This window comes from Mesocricetus auratus, unplaced genomic scaffold (assembly GCF_017639785.1).
Source record: "Mesocricetus auratus isolate SY011 unplaced genomic scaffold, BCM_Maur_2.0 Super-Scaffold_100004, whole genome shotgun sequence".
NCBI lineage: Eukaryota > Metazoa > Chordata > Mammalia > Rodentia > Cricetidae > Mesocricetus > Mesocricetus auratus.
Window position 1 is genome coordinate 55,276,274 of NW_024429189.1, and position 13,020 is coordinate 55,289,293.

At 33.6% G+C, this 13,020-nt stretch overlaps 1 protein-coding gene across 1 annotated transcript; it reads right to left on the reverse strand.

The window, feature by feature from the left end:
• Positions 1–5,825: 5,825 nt before the first annotated feature.
• Positions 5,826–6,764, reverse strand: LOC101842300 (olfactory receptor 1052-like). Its single transcript, XM_005064601.1, has one exon. It carries the CDS (start codon positions 6,762–6,764, stop codon positions 5,826–5,828), a length of 939 nt encoding a protein of 312 aa, XP_005064658.1.
• Positions 6,765–13,020: the final 6,256 nt, after the last annotated feature.

Consider the following 13,020-nt stretch of genomic DNA (forward strand, 5'->3'; position numbering starts at 1 on the left):
AAAACAAAAATGTAAACCAAGTCATTATAAGGTGGTCTCATGAAAACAGGATAAGTTGCATTTTTAATGCACTGACAGATATGTAAGTAAAAGTCAACATGGCATGCACAGGTAAAGCAAGTTTGTTTTTTTGTATTTAACACATCGTGCCAAAGGAATTTGAATTCTACTGTGTTGTCATAATCATTCATTGTGCCTCATATCTGCAAGTGTTCCTATGTATTTATTTTCATATGTAGTATGAAACTGTGTAATGATAGCATATTCGCTTTTCTCTCACTTAAATAACATTCATAAGACCTACTGAAACATGCAAACTCATAAAAGGAACAAGTAATCTAGTGTGAAAAACAGAGGCACAATATTTGTTGTTACATATACAGACATACTTGTACAAGAATTCCAAAAGTATTGGAACTATGTAATACAGTAAAGTCTGCAGCATCTGAAATCATCAACAGGAAGAATAAATATTACTTTTACCTCCTTTGATTCTCTGAGTTCCATGACTCATTGATGCAACGCTTTGTTTCTGTGATGATTGGATGTTTCTGATGATAGACTATTTAGCACCAAAGTTATTTTCATCTATTGTGAGCCCTTATACATGTGATGATACTGACAACTGTTAACGCCTTTGATAATATGATCCTTCATTGTTATGTCTATTTACTTTTCTCTGCTGAAGCTGAGATAAAAGCTAAATTAACTATCATTTATGTTATATGACTGCCTGCAGATTAAAAGTCCTTATTTTTCTTCAAACCTTTATTCATATTAAAGGTGATTTACTGGTGATGCATTTTGAAAAAGGCCACCCAAAAAAGGACTGTCTAAAGCTATCTATGCTATGTGTACTTTTTATACATAGGCCTCTTCAAAGTCTTAAGCTCACATAACAAAGGAGCTTGTCAGTTGCCACATTTGATCTCCTGAGATTTATATTTTAATTGTACTCTAAGGTCTGAACCTAAATTGAAGGAAATGTCTCCAATGGAGACATAGTCACAACATGAGATACTTTTTGCTTGTGGCATTTAAAAGCCAGGATTGAGCAACACTATATTGGTACCACTGTGGGCTTTTTTATTATACCTTTAGAATTTGTTAATTTATTAGAAATTCACATTTTTGTTAATTTTAAGATTTTATATGAAAATTATGCTGCTACAAATAATATAATTATTTAGAAAATATCAGTCTGGGGTCATGTCCATTGGTATGCATTAGCTTTGTGCCCATGTGAGTATGGCTTAACCTCTTTGATCCTTAGTGTCTATAATTGCCCCGTGGCAATGCAGACATGCGCCTTGCTTCTTTTTGAAAATTACATTTGATGATATATCATAGATGAGTCATATAACATAATGCGGACACTAAAACAGATATTTCATGACTGTCTTCTTCAAGCCTATATCAAAATGATTTACAAGATATTTTTATTTATGTATAAATATTTATTATACTATTTTCTCCAGTGTGATAGTTACAATCATCAAAAAATAAATTTCTGTCAATTATAAAAGAAAGTAATGCAAATATTTAAAATGATTTACTGTTTATCTAAATAACGAAAGTAATGTTTTAAGAACCAAAGGTATGATTTTTCTACTGCATATCACTAAAATTGACTGGAGAAGATTTTATTCTTACCAGTATTGCTCCAAATAGTTTCCTTGAAACTATGACTACATTTACTATACCATAGAGAATACAACCCCATATTGCGCAGAGCTCAGAGCTTCATTCCTAATTTTCTTATTGTGCCTGAAGAATATTTTCCCATATTTTTGCATAATATTGATACCATGACATCTAAAAAATGTTGCCTATATTCTTTTCATAAAATGACTAATTTTACATTTAAAAATTATTCCTTCATTAGTACATCTTGATTATGATTCCCCTCCCTTCACTCCTTCCAACCTCCCCTTTCCCAACCCCCTTGAACCCAGGAAAGAGCAGGTCTTCCATGGACATCAAATCAACACAACATAACAATATACAAAACCCCAGGGTATAAACCCTCGCATCAAGACTGGGAGTGGGAACCCGGTAGTAGGAAAGAGGTTCCAAGAGCACGCAAGAGAGTCTGAGACACCCCCAATTGCACTGTCAGGGGTCTTCCCAAAACACCCAGCCAAAACCATAACATTTGCAGAGGGCCTGTCGTAGACATATACAGGCATCACAATTGCTGCTTCAGTCTATGTGAGTCCCAATTAGTCCTGTATAGTTGATTCTGCAGGCCATGCTCTCCTGGTGTACCTGACTCCTCTGTGTCCCACAATTACTCCTTTTCCATGGAATTCACTGAGCTACAACTCTGAGGAAGATCTCAGATGGAGAACTTCATCCTGTGTTCTTTCTCTGGTTAATGTTTAACCGTGGATCTCTGCATGCTTTCCTACGAGCTCCTGGAGGAAGACTATCTGATGATGAATGGGCTAGGCACTGACTTATAAGTATATCAGAGCAATCCTAGGGCTCATTCCATTTTCTTTCTTTCTTCATTTGTTTGTTTGCTTCTTCCTTTTATCTTTCTTATTTTCGTCAGACATGTTAGGTTTAATCGATTGAAAAATAAATACTTTTTACAATTCATTTTCTTTTTAATATCTAACGTTCAAGTGCCTAAATTACAAATAAAAAGTTGTATAAAACTTGTATCTTTGTTGCGCATGGAAAAATATTTGGAATTTATCTAGGAATTATTCTGGTTTAGTAAAATTACTAATGTAGGTTCTCCTCCAAGATCCATGACTTCACTAGCACTGAGTGGTTGGTTAGATTTCCACTAACAGTCATAGATTCTCTCCTGTTGAGTGGGCTTTATGTTAAGTTAGAGAGCTGTTGGTTACCATCAAAGCATGTGTTTCATTCACTTCTGCATCATTTCCATTATCATGCCATCCTGGTCATTGATGTAGTGCATGACACTCTCTGATAACCATGGAAAGGAGATCTCCAGGAGGAGCCATTCATCTCACTGCCACCTCAGGACCCCGGACACTGTTTCTGAAGCATACAGTGTCTTCAGCAGTAGGGACATAGCTTTCACTTTTGGAGGGCAATCAAGAGTAATAGTAATAACCTATAACACTCTGGGAGTATATACTCATGTGTTTAGGAATACATACACACAGGTAATAACAATTTTAAAAAATACGAATTTGAAACAGAGCAAGGTGTAGCATAAGGGAGAGTTTTGAGGGAGGAAGTGGAAGGGGAAATAATGTAATTATATTATAATTAAAAAATAAAAGAAATAAATTAAAAGAAGATGAAAAGCCCTTCTATGCCACAAGTTTCTTCAATAAAGTAGTACTAAATATGTTTCATATGAGAGAGATTTTCTTAGACTTACAGGGACAATAAAATTGAACAAGAAGACATGATTTTTATCACAAGAATAAGTATCTAGAAATGGGATGGGTTGAAACAAAATTTTCCATGTCTTCCAATGTTCAAGGAAGATCAGAGAAGTTTCAATGGGAAGACTACAAGAGTAAGAATATGGAGAGGAGTACTATAAATTACTTTCTACTGGATATGGCATTGGTTTGCAGTCATGAACACACAGCAGAAGTGACCATCTTCTCAATAAACAGGACAAAATGATTAGACAAGAAGAAATTTGGGAGTAGTTGAGAAAAGTTTTGGGAATTTTTTGCTGTAGATTTAATATTAGAGGTAAGGAATAAGAGAAGGTAATTAGGCTCCTTGGATGATGAGCAGAGGTTTCATGCTGTTATTTATTTATTTTTTGTTATTTTAATTTTTGGTTTTTCAAGACAGGGTTTCTCTGTGTAGCTTTGGAGGCTGTCTCACTCTGTATATCAGGCTGGTCTCAGTGAAGGTATTTAGGCAGTGCATAAGATTGCTATGAATTCTATACCTACATTAAACTGTTAAAATAAAATGGAAAAAAATATGTTTGAAGAAATGCAGGAAGGCGTGGAATACTTTCAACAACATTAACAAGGATTTTATCAGAGGAATAAATATCCTTGAAATTTCCCATTAAGAACAATGACTACATAGGAGAGAAAAAAATCAAGTTGTCAATTACACTGGAATACACAATAATCAGTTGTGGAAGAGTGACAATACTAGTAGACAGAAATTCTAAGAATAAGCATAGGTAGTTGGAGAAATGAAAATTCATAGGAATATTTAAAGTCTCATGTTTATTTATCTGTATACACTAATATTTGAGCTATCTATTATTTTAGAAACATGAACACAGTTGTGGGGTTTTTGTTGTTTGTTTTTACAAGCTTGCAATCACCACTCACTATGCATTACAACTATGTGATGGTTCATGTTACCTGATTTGCGCTGTTGTCTTCTAGAGTTGTATAGACATAGCAGCAACGGGTAACAAAGATTTAAGTGCACTTTCAATCAAGCTAAAAAATGACATGTGACTATAAGCAACAACTAGTTCTGAGTACCAACTTGTATTTAAAATAAAATTGAATTTCAGAAGATTATATTATTTTGAGTAAGGTGTTAAATTCTGATTTTTGGTGAGTTTCAGTATTCTCTGATATTTGTATCGATGTGCTGTACTTCTGTTGAACTGAAGGATATAATGTGTGCATGAAGCAGGGGTAGGGGGCAAACTCTTGTTTACTAAATATTCCAATTTCTATTGATATAAATGAAAGATGGTGTAGGAAAAATAAAATAAGTGCTGTTTATAAATTTTAAGTGGGAGAAGGCTTATTGATAAGCATACAATAGTGTGTCTTTGATTTTCATCTCTCAGACATTTGTCATATCTGACCTGAGTTGCTTTATCGGTAGAATTGTCTAGCCACAAGGAGCTGTAATGAAGAAATGCAGATACAGGTTGCTTCTGTAATCAGTTCTTCTTAACTAGGAATATTTACTTGATTTTTTTTCTCCTCTTCCCCTCTGTTCTTGAAGAAAACATGACAACCCTATTTTAAAATAGTCAATGATAGAAAATGGAGGGAGTCAATTATGGAGGACATTAGAATTTTCAGAATCATCTTTGACAATGAAAAGTAGGTATCAGTGATATAAAATTATTTAATATTTCTGAGATTCTGCAGGGAAAAACTGTCCAAATGTACTTATCTGTACTAATGGTACACGTTTGTGAAAGTAGTTATGGCAATAATCCATTCTTTGTGGCGTCTTCAGACACAGAAAGACAAACTACCATGAGTCCTTTCCATGTGGGGTTTTATTGTTGTTAGAGAACAAGACAGACAAGCTCACTTGTAGCAGGAAACAAACATTGTGAAAGCTTCCAATCTGGTTTTAGTTTTGCACTAAATGTCATTGATTTCTTCACATACAAATTTCTCTCTCCTCTCTTCCTTTCCACTGTATAGGTATACATATTTTTGTATATAATTTTTGAGAAAGTGGATATTTTATGAGTTTCAAATTAATGTAGAAATAAGCCTTCATCTATATCCCATTAGTAACCTTAATGCAATTCTTGGAATCACTCACATCTCCCCAAAGCAAACTTGAAAACAGAAGATGACTAGGTGGGAAAAGGATGGTTCTTGTGGTATAGGGAAAGAGCAATCTTATTATATTGCGTATTATACATATATATTCATATATATGTCATGTATATATGGGATGATAAAAACATGATGAATATTTAATGCTGATAGAAGTGTTAAATATAAAAAGGCTGTAATGAATGTGTGTTTGAACAAAAACTGTTTTCAAAATTTCTTACTTGCTCCTACTTGAAACACTGTAGGCATTTAACCACATCTTAGTCTAGACAATCAAGAAGTGTGCCTTAAACATCTATGGATGGAAATCCATATTCACTGAGAAAAAACTTTTCTCTTAATAATTCTTCTCATGGCTTCTTTTGCCTCTTTGTTTCTGACACTATATATTAAAAGATTCAGCACTGGCAGCAAAAGTGTGTAAAACACAGATACAATTTTTTCTTTATCCTGTGGAAAGCTTGAACTGGTTCCCAGGTAAGTAGATATGACTGTTCCATAGAAGAGTGTTACTACAGTTAGGTGGGAGGCACATGTGGATAAAGCCTTATAACTTCCCCTGGCAGAATGTTTTCTTAGGACAGTGATAAGAATCCCTAGATAGGAACTAACTACTATAAAAAATGTAGTTATGGATGTAGCCCCAGAAAGTACAATGAACAAAACCTCACTGTGGCGGGTATCAGAGCAGGAGAGTCGAAAGAGCAATGGAATATCACAGAAATAGTGGTCAATGGCATTGGGCCCACAGAAAGTCAGATTGAGAAGGCTCCTCAGGTGGGTGAGTGAGTTGGCACAGCCCAGTAAGTAAGAGATAGAAACCAAATAGATGCAAAACGTGGGGGTCATGAGACCTCTATAGTGAAGTGGACTGCAAATGGCAAGATACCGATCATAGGCCATTGCAGCCAAGAGAAAGCATTCTGCAGTCAGAAACATGTTGACAAAAGAATACTGTAGCAGGCAGCCATGGTATGAGATGGTTTTTTGACCTAATAAGTAGTTTATCAACATTTTAGGAAGAAAGACTGATGAATAGCAGAAATCCAAGAAAGCCAAATGGCTAAGGAAAAAGTACTTGGGGGAATGAAGCTGGGAAGTAGCTAAAATTATTATGATAATCCACAAATTGCCTACAACAGTCATGACATAGATTAAGAGAAACAGCACAGAGAGTGCAGTATTCAGCACAGGATCATCAGTCAGTCCTAGGAGGATAAATTCAGTTATCAGACTCAAATTTCTGTCAGCCATTGATGGTATTCCTTCATGGGGGATCTGCAAAGAACTGGGAGAGAAAAGACATGACCAAAGAATAGTTTATTTTCATAAAATCACTCTATTAGCATCTTTTCACAATTTCTAAGTTTTCAATATCAACCATAATAATCCAAATTATATTCAAATTAGCCAAGTATCAAAAGTTAGCTTTTAAAAACATTTTCCTTGACTCTCATCAAGGACTAAAATTAACATTATGTGTCACATGAAGGAAGACTTTGGGAAAAACTGCAATGCACTTTGGAAGACACACTAAGAATCAAGCCTTTTACTGTTTTTCCCAATAGAGAGTTCTGTCAATGGGTCACGGGTAACAGAATATTCTTAATTTCCAGAATGAAAAAGATGAACATCACCTTCCTAGAGTACATACTGACTATGGAAGAATAAAACAAGCCATCAGACAAAAGGCATCTCAACATTTACCATGTAGATTAAAAAATTCTAAAAAAATGTTCTCCATCACATTTTGGTAAATTAAAGAGTAACATACAATACAAATTTATTAAATATATTGTATATGCATGTGTATATATATATATATAAATAGATAATATAGCAACATATAACTTAATGTATAGTGTATAATAAGGGAAAATGAGAGTTAGAGTCTGAATTATGAAATCAAAACTATCCTACTGAGATTTATTTCTTTCAATTGTTCTAGTGTTCTACAAAATTATTCTTTGAAATAATAAATAGCACTTACCACAGATTCTCAGGCTTATTGCAATTTTTATTCTTCAGTGTGGATAGCTAGCATCAGATATTTTTAATGTTTGATTGCTTTTCTTTTATCTTTTAATCCTTGAAGTCAAGGAGACAGAACTATTTTAAGAAAGAATGTATATTTCTAGAACTCATTTGATGACCTATAGAGCTAGCTTTTAATTCACAGGAATTAGATGATAAGGTCAATTTGATTTTAAGATATACTTTCAGATAAATCATGCCATTTGTTGATTTCTAACATACATAGAGAGTAAGTGAGAAAATTATGTTTATGGGAAATTCTTACTGGAGAAGTTTTAGGAACATATAATGTGCTGGAATACAAGAGTTGCAGCAGACAAATTCATTGGGCATTTCACATAAATGTGACAAGAAACATCATTTTAGCTGAAATTTTACAAATATTTTCCACAATGATTGTGCCTAAATTACCTGAAAGACATTTCCATGACTTTAAAAATAAAGTGAAGGATGATAAAGTAGGGGCTCAAATTTCTCTCCAGGTACAATATAAAAGTCAAATATTGCAAATTAGCATTAACTTTCTATACTTCATTGAGACTACAAGCTAAATAATGGCTTGTTTTTTATTTTTTTTAACCAGAGCACTCTGATATTTTTATGATGAAGTAGTTCTACTTACAAACTTATCTCAATTGGAAGTTGTTCATATCATCTAGAAACATCTGGAAAAGTTTCAGACCTAACCTAGAGTAGTCAGCTGTTCCTTCCAGACATATAGCTAACAAAGACTAAAGATAAAGACAAAGTAAGCTTGTTTTGAGGAACTTCATGATGACATTTTGGATTAGTCTATTTTGAAAATAAGATTTGGCTTAAGAGTGTTCAACATTTCCCTTAATGAATCTTATTTTAAGAAAACAAAATTTATGATATTTCATATGTTTTTGTATAATTCTGTGATTTGATTACTGATATTTTAATTTATCTAATTGTAGTTTGTCTGGACTGCTTTCTCATTTGCTTAAAATAAGTTATATTTCAGCAAACTTAGAGTCTAAAACATTTTTCTGACAATGAAGGAAAAATAGTTTATTGTTCTTTACTCAAATTAACAAACATCAAATTGGCAAAGAATGGGCTGGCAAAACCAGCATGGACAGCTGATCTGAAAATGGAGAGCTCTTGGACCCCAGACCTACAGCTGGGAGGCCAGCATGGGACTGATCCAGACGCCCTGAGCATGAGAGTCAGTGAGCAGGCCTGGACAACCTATGGGGCCCTGGACTGTAGATCAGTGTTTATCCCTGTCATAAAAATGGACTTCGTGTGTCCATAACACAAAGAGGGATGCTCTCTCAGCCTGGACTCCTAGGGGAGTGCCTGGATCCTGCCCTGAGTGAAATGACAGACTCTAGATATCCCCTATGTAGAAGGAAATGGCGAAAGGGTGGTAGGCTGGGGGGGATGTTGGGGGGGGGTTGCAGGAGGAGGGGAGGGAGAGGGAACTGGAATTGACATGTGAAACAAGCTATTTAAAATTAAAATAATAAAAATTTAAAAAGTGATGAGAAGGCATGTAAAAAATTAGCAAGCATCAACAGTTTATAGGAATCCTTCTAGAAATGAAATGATTTCTTCAACTTCATTCTGTTTTGAACTTCTAAGCCATAAATAAAGCAATAAACACAGGTATCTGAGGAAATGAGGAATCCTGACTCCATTTCCTGAACTTCATAATGAGGACTAGATTCATGTGACCTTGCATCACTTTATATTCATGTGATGGAAACATTGCTTCTCTCGAAAACCTGTGATGGCATTAATAAATTCTGGACTGTAATAAACAAGCAGGACACTTACCTTGTGTGAAGAAGCAAAATAGGTCCGTCTCTAAATTTCCTTACTATTGAGTTTATATTTGGCTTTTTGTCTTTGGAGAGTGGTATCCCCTGGGCACTATATACACTGGGATTCATTAAAAATGTTCAGGTAACCCTGAGGAAATTAAGAATTTTGCTATCTTCCCAAAAATGTAACACTACAAAAAAGTAAACAGGAAAAATTATTCTACTTTGAAATTATAATTTATTTACTTATTTATATGTGCATAACACAAATAATCTATGTAGATACATAAAATATGAAGACCCAGAAGACTTGTATATGATTTAATTTGAAGTGTGTTTGTGTAGTTGTATTTCTATTTTCATATATGAGACAACATGTGATATTGGTAATATAGCCAATTAGGACAGTTGGATACATTTCTTAATCAACATTTTTGTCACATTGGAACACTGAGTAGAATAATTAAATAATGGATTAAAAATATGTCAAAAGTTTAATGCAGGCTTAAATCATATTCTAAATATTAATTGAAGAATAATGTGTATAATTAAGTCACTATTATGTCATTGAAAACCAAAAAAATTAAATAAATAAATACATACATATTATCAAATGTATCCTATTGTATGTATGCTTCAAGACACCGTTTGGCACTGGACAACTGATTGATGTCCTCATCCCTTGGAAAAAGCACATATAGGAAGAGCATATCTCCCTCTCCAAATTTTGCTCAGATACTTGTGGCTCTTTGTACAGTCTTGAGGCCTCAAGGTCTTTTTGACAGCCAGTTTGGCATGCCCATTGGCATTGTCTTTGTCCAGCTCATGTCTAAGTAGTCATGCTGGTAAGACTATATAAACGCAGTTTCTGACATTCATGGGGATACAATCTCCCAACAAACTTCCTTAATCTCCTGACACCATAATCTTTCTGTCCCCACTTGCACAATGTTCCCTTATCCTTAGGTGTTGGAGTGCTTTGTACATATTTCTATTGGGACTTGACTTCACAATTCTACATATTGATTGACTGTATTTTTCTGTAGCTGTCTCTAAGAAAAGTTTGTACTTACATTTTATATTAATTACATTAATTATAATTACTTACAATCAATAATTATATTAATTGTTGTTAGTGATTTTTTGGTTTCATAAAGTAGTGCTTATATATGCTTTTCTAATAACAACGATTTCGCCACCACGGCATAGTTATCTGTATTTCCAGTATCAAGCATGGTATCCCTTTTATTGAGTAGTCATTAAGTCCAATTGAACAGTTGTTGGTTACCACCAAGGTGTATGTGCTACTATTGTACCCATAGGATTATCATAGCATACTGGTTGTTGTTGTGGTTTGTAGACATCATAGTTGGATGAGAATGTGAGTTACTTCCATCACTTGGATGATTGAAGAGTGTGTTTGATAAGAAGCTACTCCTTAGGGAGTAGACTTTATGTTTTGGGTATCTTTTAGAAAATTCTGGCCAAGAACTTAAAAGAGGGCTTCTCAGGTCTGATGTAGTTGTGTTGGTTAGCACTGGTTTTGAAGGGTATGTCATAAGCCCAGATGAAAAAGGTTCATTAAAACATGCATGTACAGTTATACATTGAATTAAATGCCCTGCAGTTTTTTGTGCATGTTTTATTCATTCAATTTTACTTTGTAAATAGTAGTATGATTCCATGTGCTTTTTTCAGTCGTCCATATTGTTGATCTTTCCTATACTCCTCTTGTACCTATCTTTATTTCACTCCTGTTTCTCTTAGGAGCCTCTGCTCCTCTATTTCCTCCATTAGATCAACTGCATCTTGATATTCATCTTTACCTTTCTCCCATAAAAACTGACTTCATATAACTCACATTACAGATGACCCAAATTTGTAGAGAAATTATCTAAATTTTCATATGGAAATATTAGGTATAAGACTTAAGAATACATAAATTTTCTAGGAATGAAAATAAGAATGTATAAATACATATATATATTTCATAAAATTATTATATGTTCTAGTATGAAACATAGATCCTTCAATTTTAAAATGTCAATGTTTAATTCAAACAAATGCATATTTGTTCTGATTCTATTTTTAGAAACACTGTCTCCTGTAGTAAAGCTGGCCTTCAATATATATTAAAATTGGGGATATTAAGCTTAGAATCTTCCTGTAACCAGTTATGTAATTTTGGGATTCCATGCATTTTACAACATGTTTATTGTGTGCATGGTTAGGGATTGAAGCCAGGGCTTCCTTCAGGCTAGGCAAATACTCTAAGAATTGAGAATTAGCTTCAGTCCTAAAACAGAATATTTTCGAGGTGTAGCCTGTTTATGCTAGAGATTAAAGGGAAGGATTATAGTCTTTGGATATCCAGGGGTTTGAGAGTTGAAATTTGAATTCAGGCCGTGTTTTCTCAAGAACAAGTAAAATTGCTGTCATAGATTAGGTCAATGTAATTGTTGAATGCTTACAATATAAAGTTAAATATTGACCTAATTAACTTCATGAAAATTTAGGGGATTTTTAACTTGCTTGTTTACTTTAGCAAATCTTTAACATGGAGTAAGTCCAACACTGAATTCTTCCTCTATATAAGTCACCACATTTGGAAGTAGGACACAAGTCCGGGGATTGGAACTATTCATATCATCCCATGGATAGATATGTGATCTACAAACAAGTTCTTTTCAAAATAATTCTTTAAAATAAATACTTATATAATATTTTTGAAAATATCTTCCCTTCCTCCAACTTTTCTCAGAATTTCCCTACATACCCAACTTTGTGTTCACTCTCTCTATCAAATAATCCCCCAAACCATAGAGTAGATAAACAAAAATAAAAGCTAAAAAAAAACGCAAAAGCAAAAACCAATGACAAGCAAAACAACAAGAACAAACATGATAAAAAATACCAAATCAAATGAATATCTCACAGAACACTCATTGAGTTCAGTTGTTTGGTACAAACACTACTGTACTTTAGTCTTCTCAGGAGTGTGGTTGAGATATTCAGTGACAATTTATTTGAGAAACATGACTTTACGATTTTCCAGCATGGATTATTTACAAGGAGTAACTTGCCTAGAGGTAGGACCTTCAAGGTGCTTTTAAAGAAGCACATTCGCTTTCAAGTATTAAACTAGAAATTACCAAGAAAAGAATTTAAACGTATGAAGGGCTACATTCTACTAGGCAAGTACCAACAATATGATGTTGGAAAGTTATTTATATTGGTCAAAACTGAATGAGCGAAGATGTATCTCAAATGTGGTAAACTTTATCTTTTTTTTCTTTTATGGTATTCTTACTATTGTGTCTGAAGACCTACATTTTAAATATGTATATCTATATCAAAATACACTTATTTATATTAACTTCAATTCATATGAGGGAATGAAAATATTACCAATTATATCAGATAACTAACCTAGGTCAAAGTCTAGGGTTTAGGTTAAAACACAAAATACAAGCCATATATCTCTGCATTTGCTACCCTAGGTCAGAGTCTAGGATTTAGGTTAAATAACAAAATACCACTCATGCAATAATATTTTTGAATGCATTTTTTTAGCATTGTATAACATACTGTTCAACTCAAAAGGACACTGTAATTCCAGTTATTTTATCCTTTATTTTTATAAACATTATTACTTAAATTAATATTTTGTGTATCTTTGTCTTAAA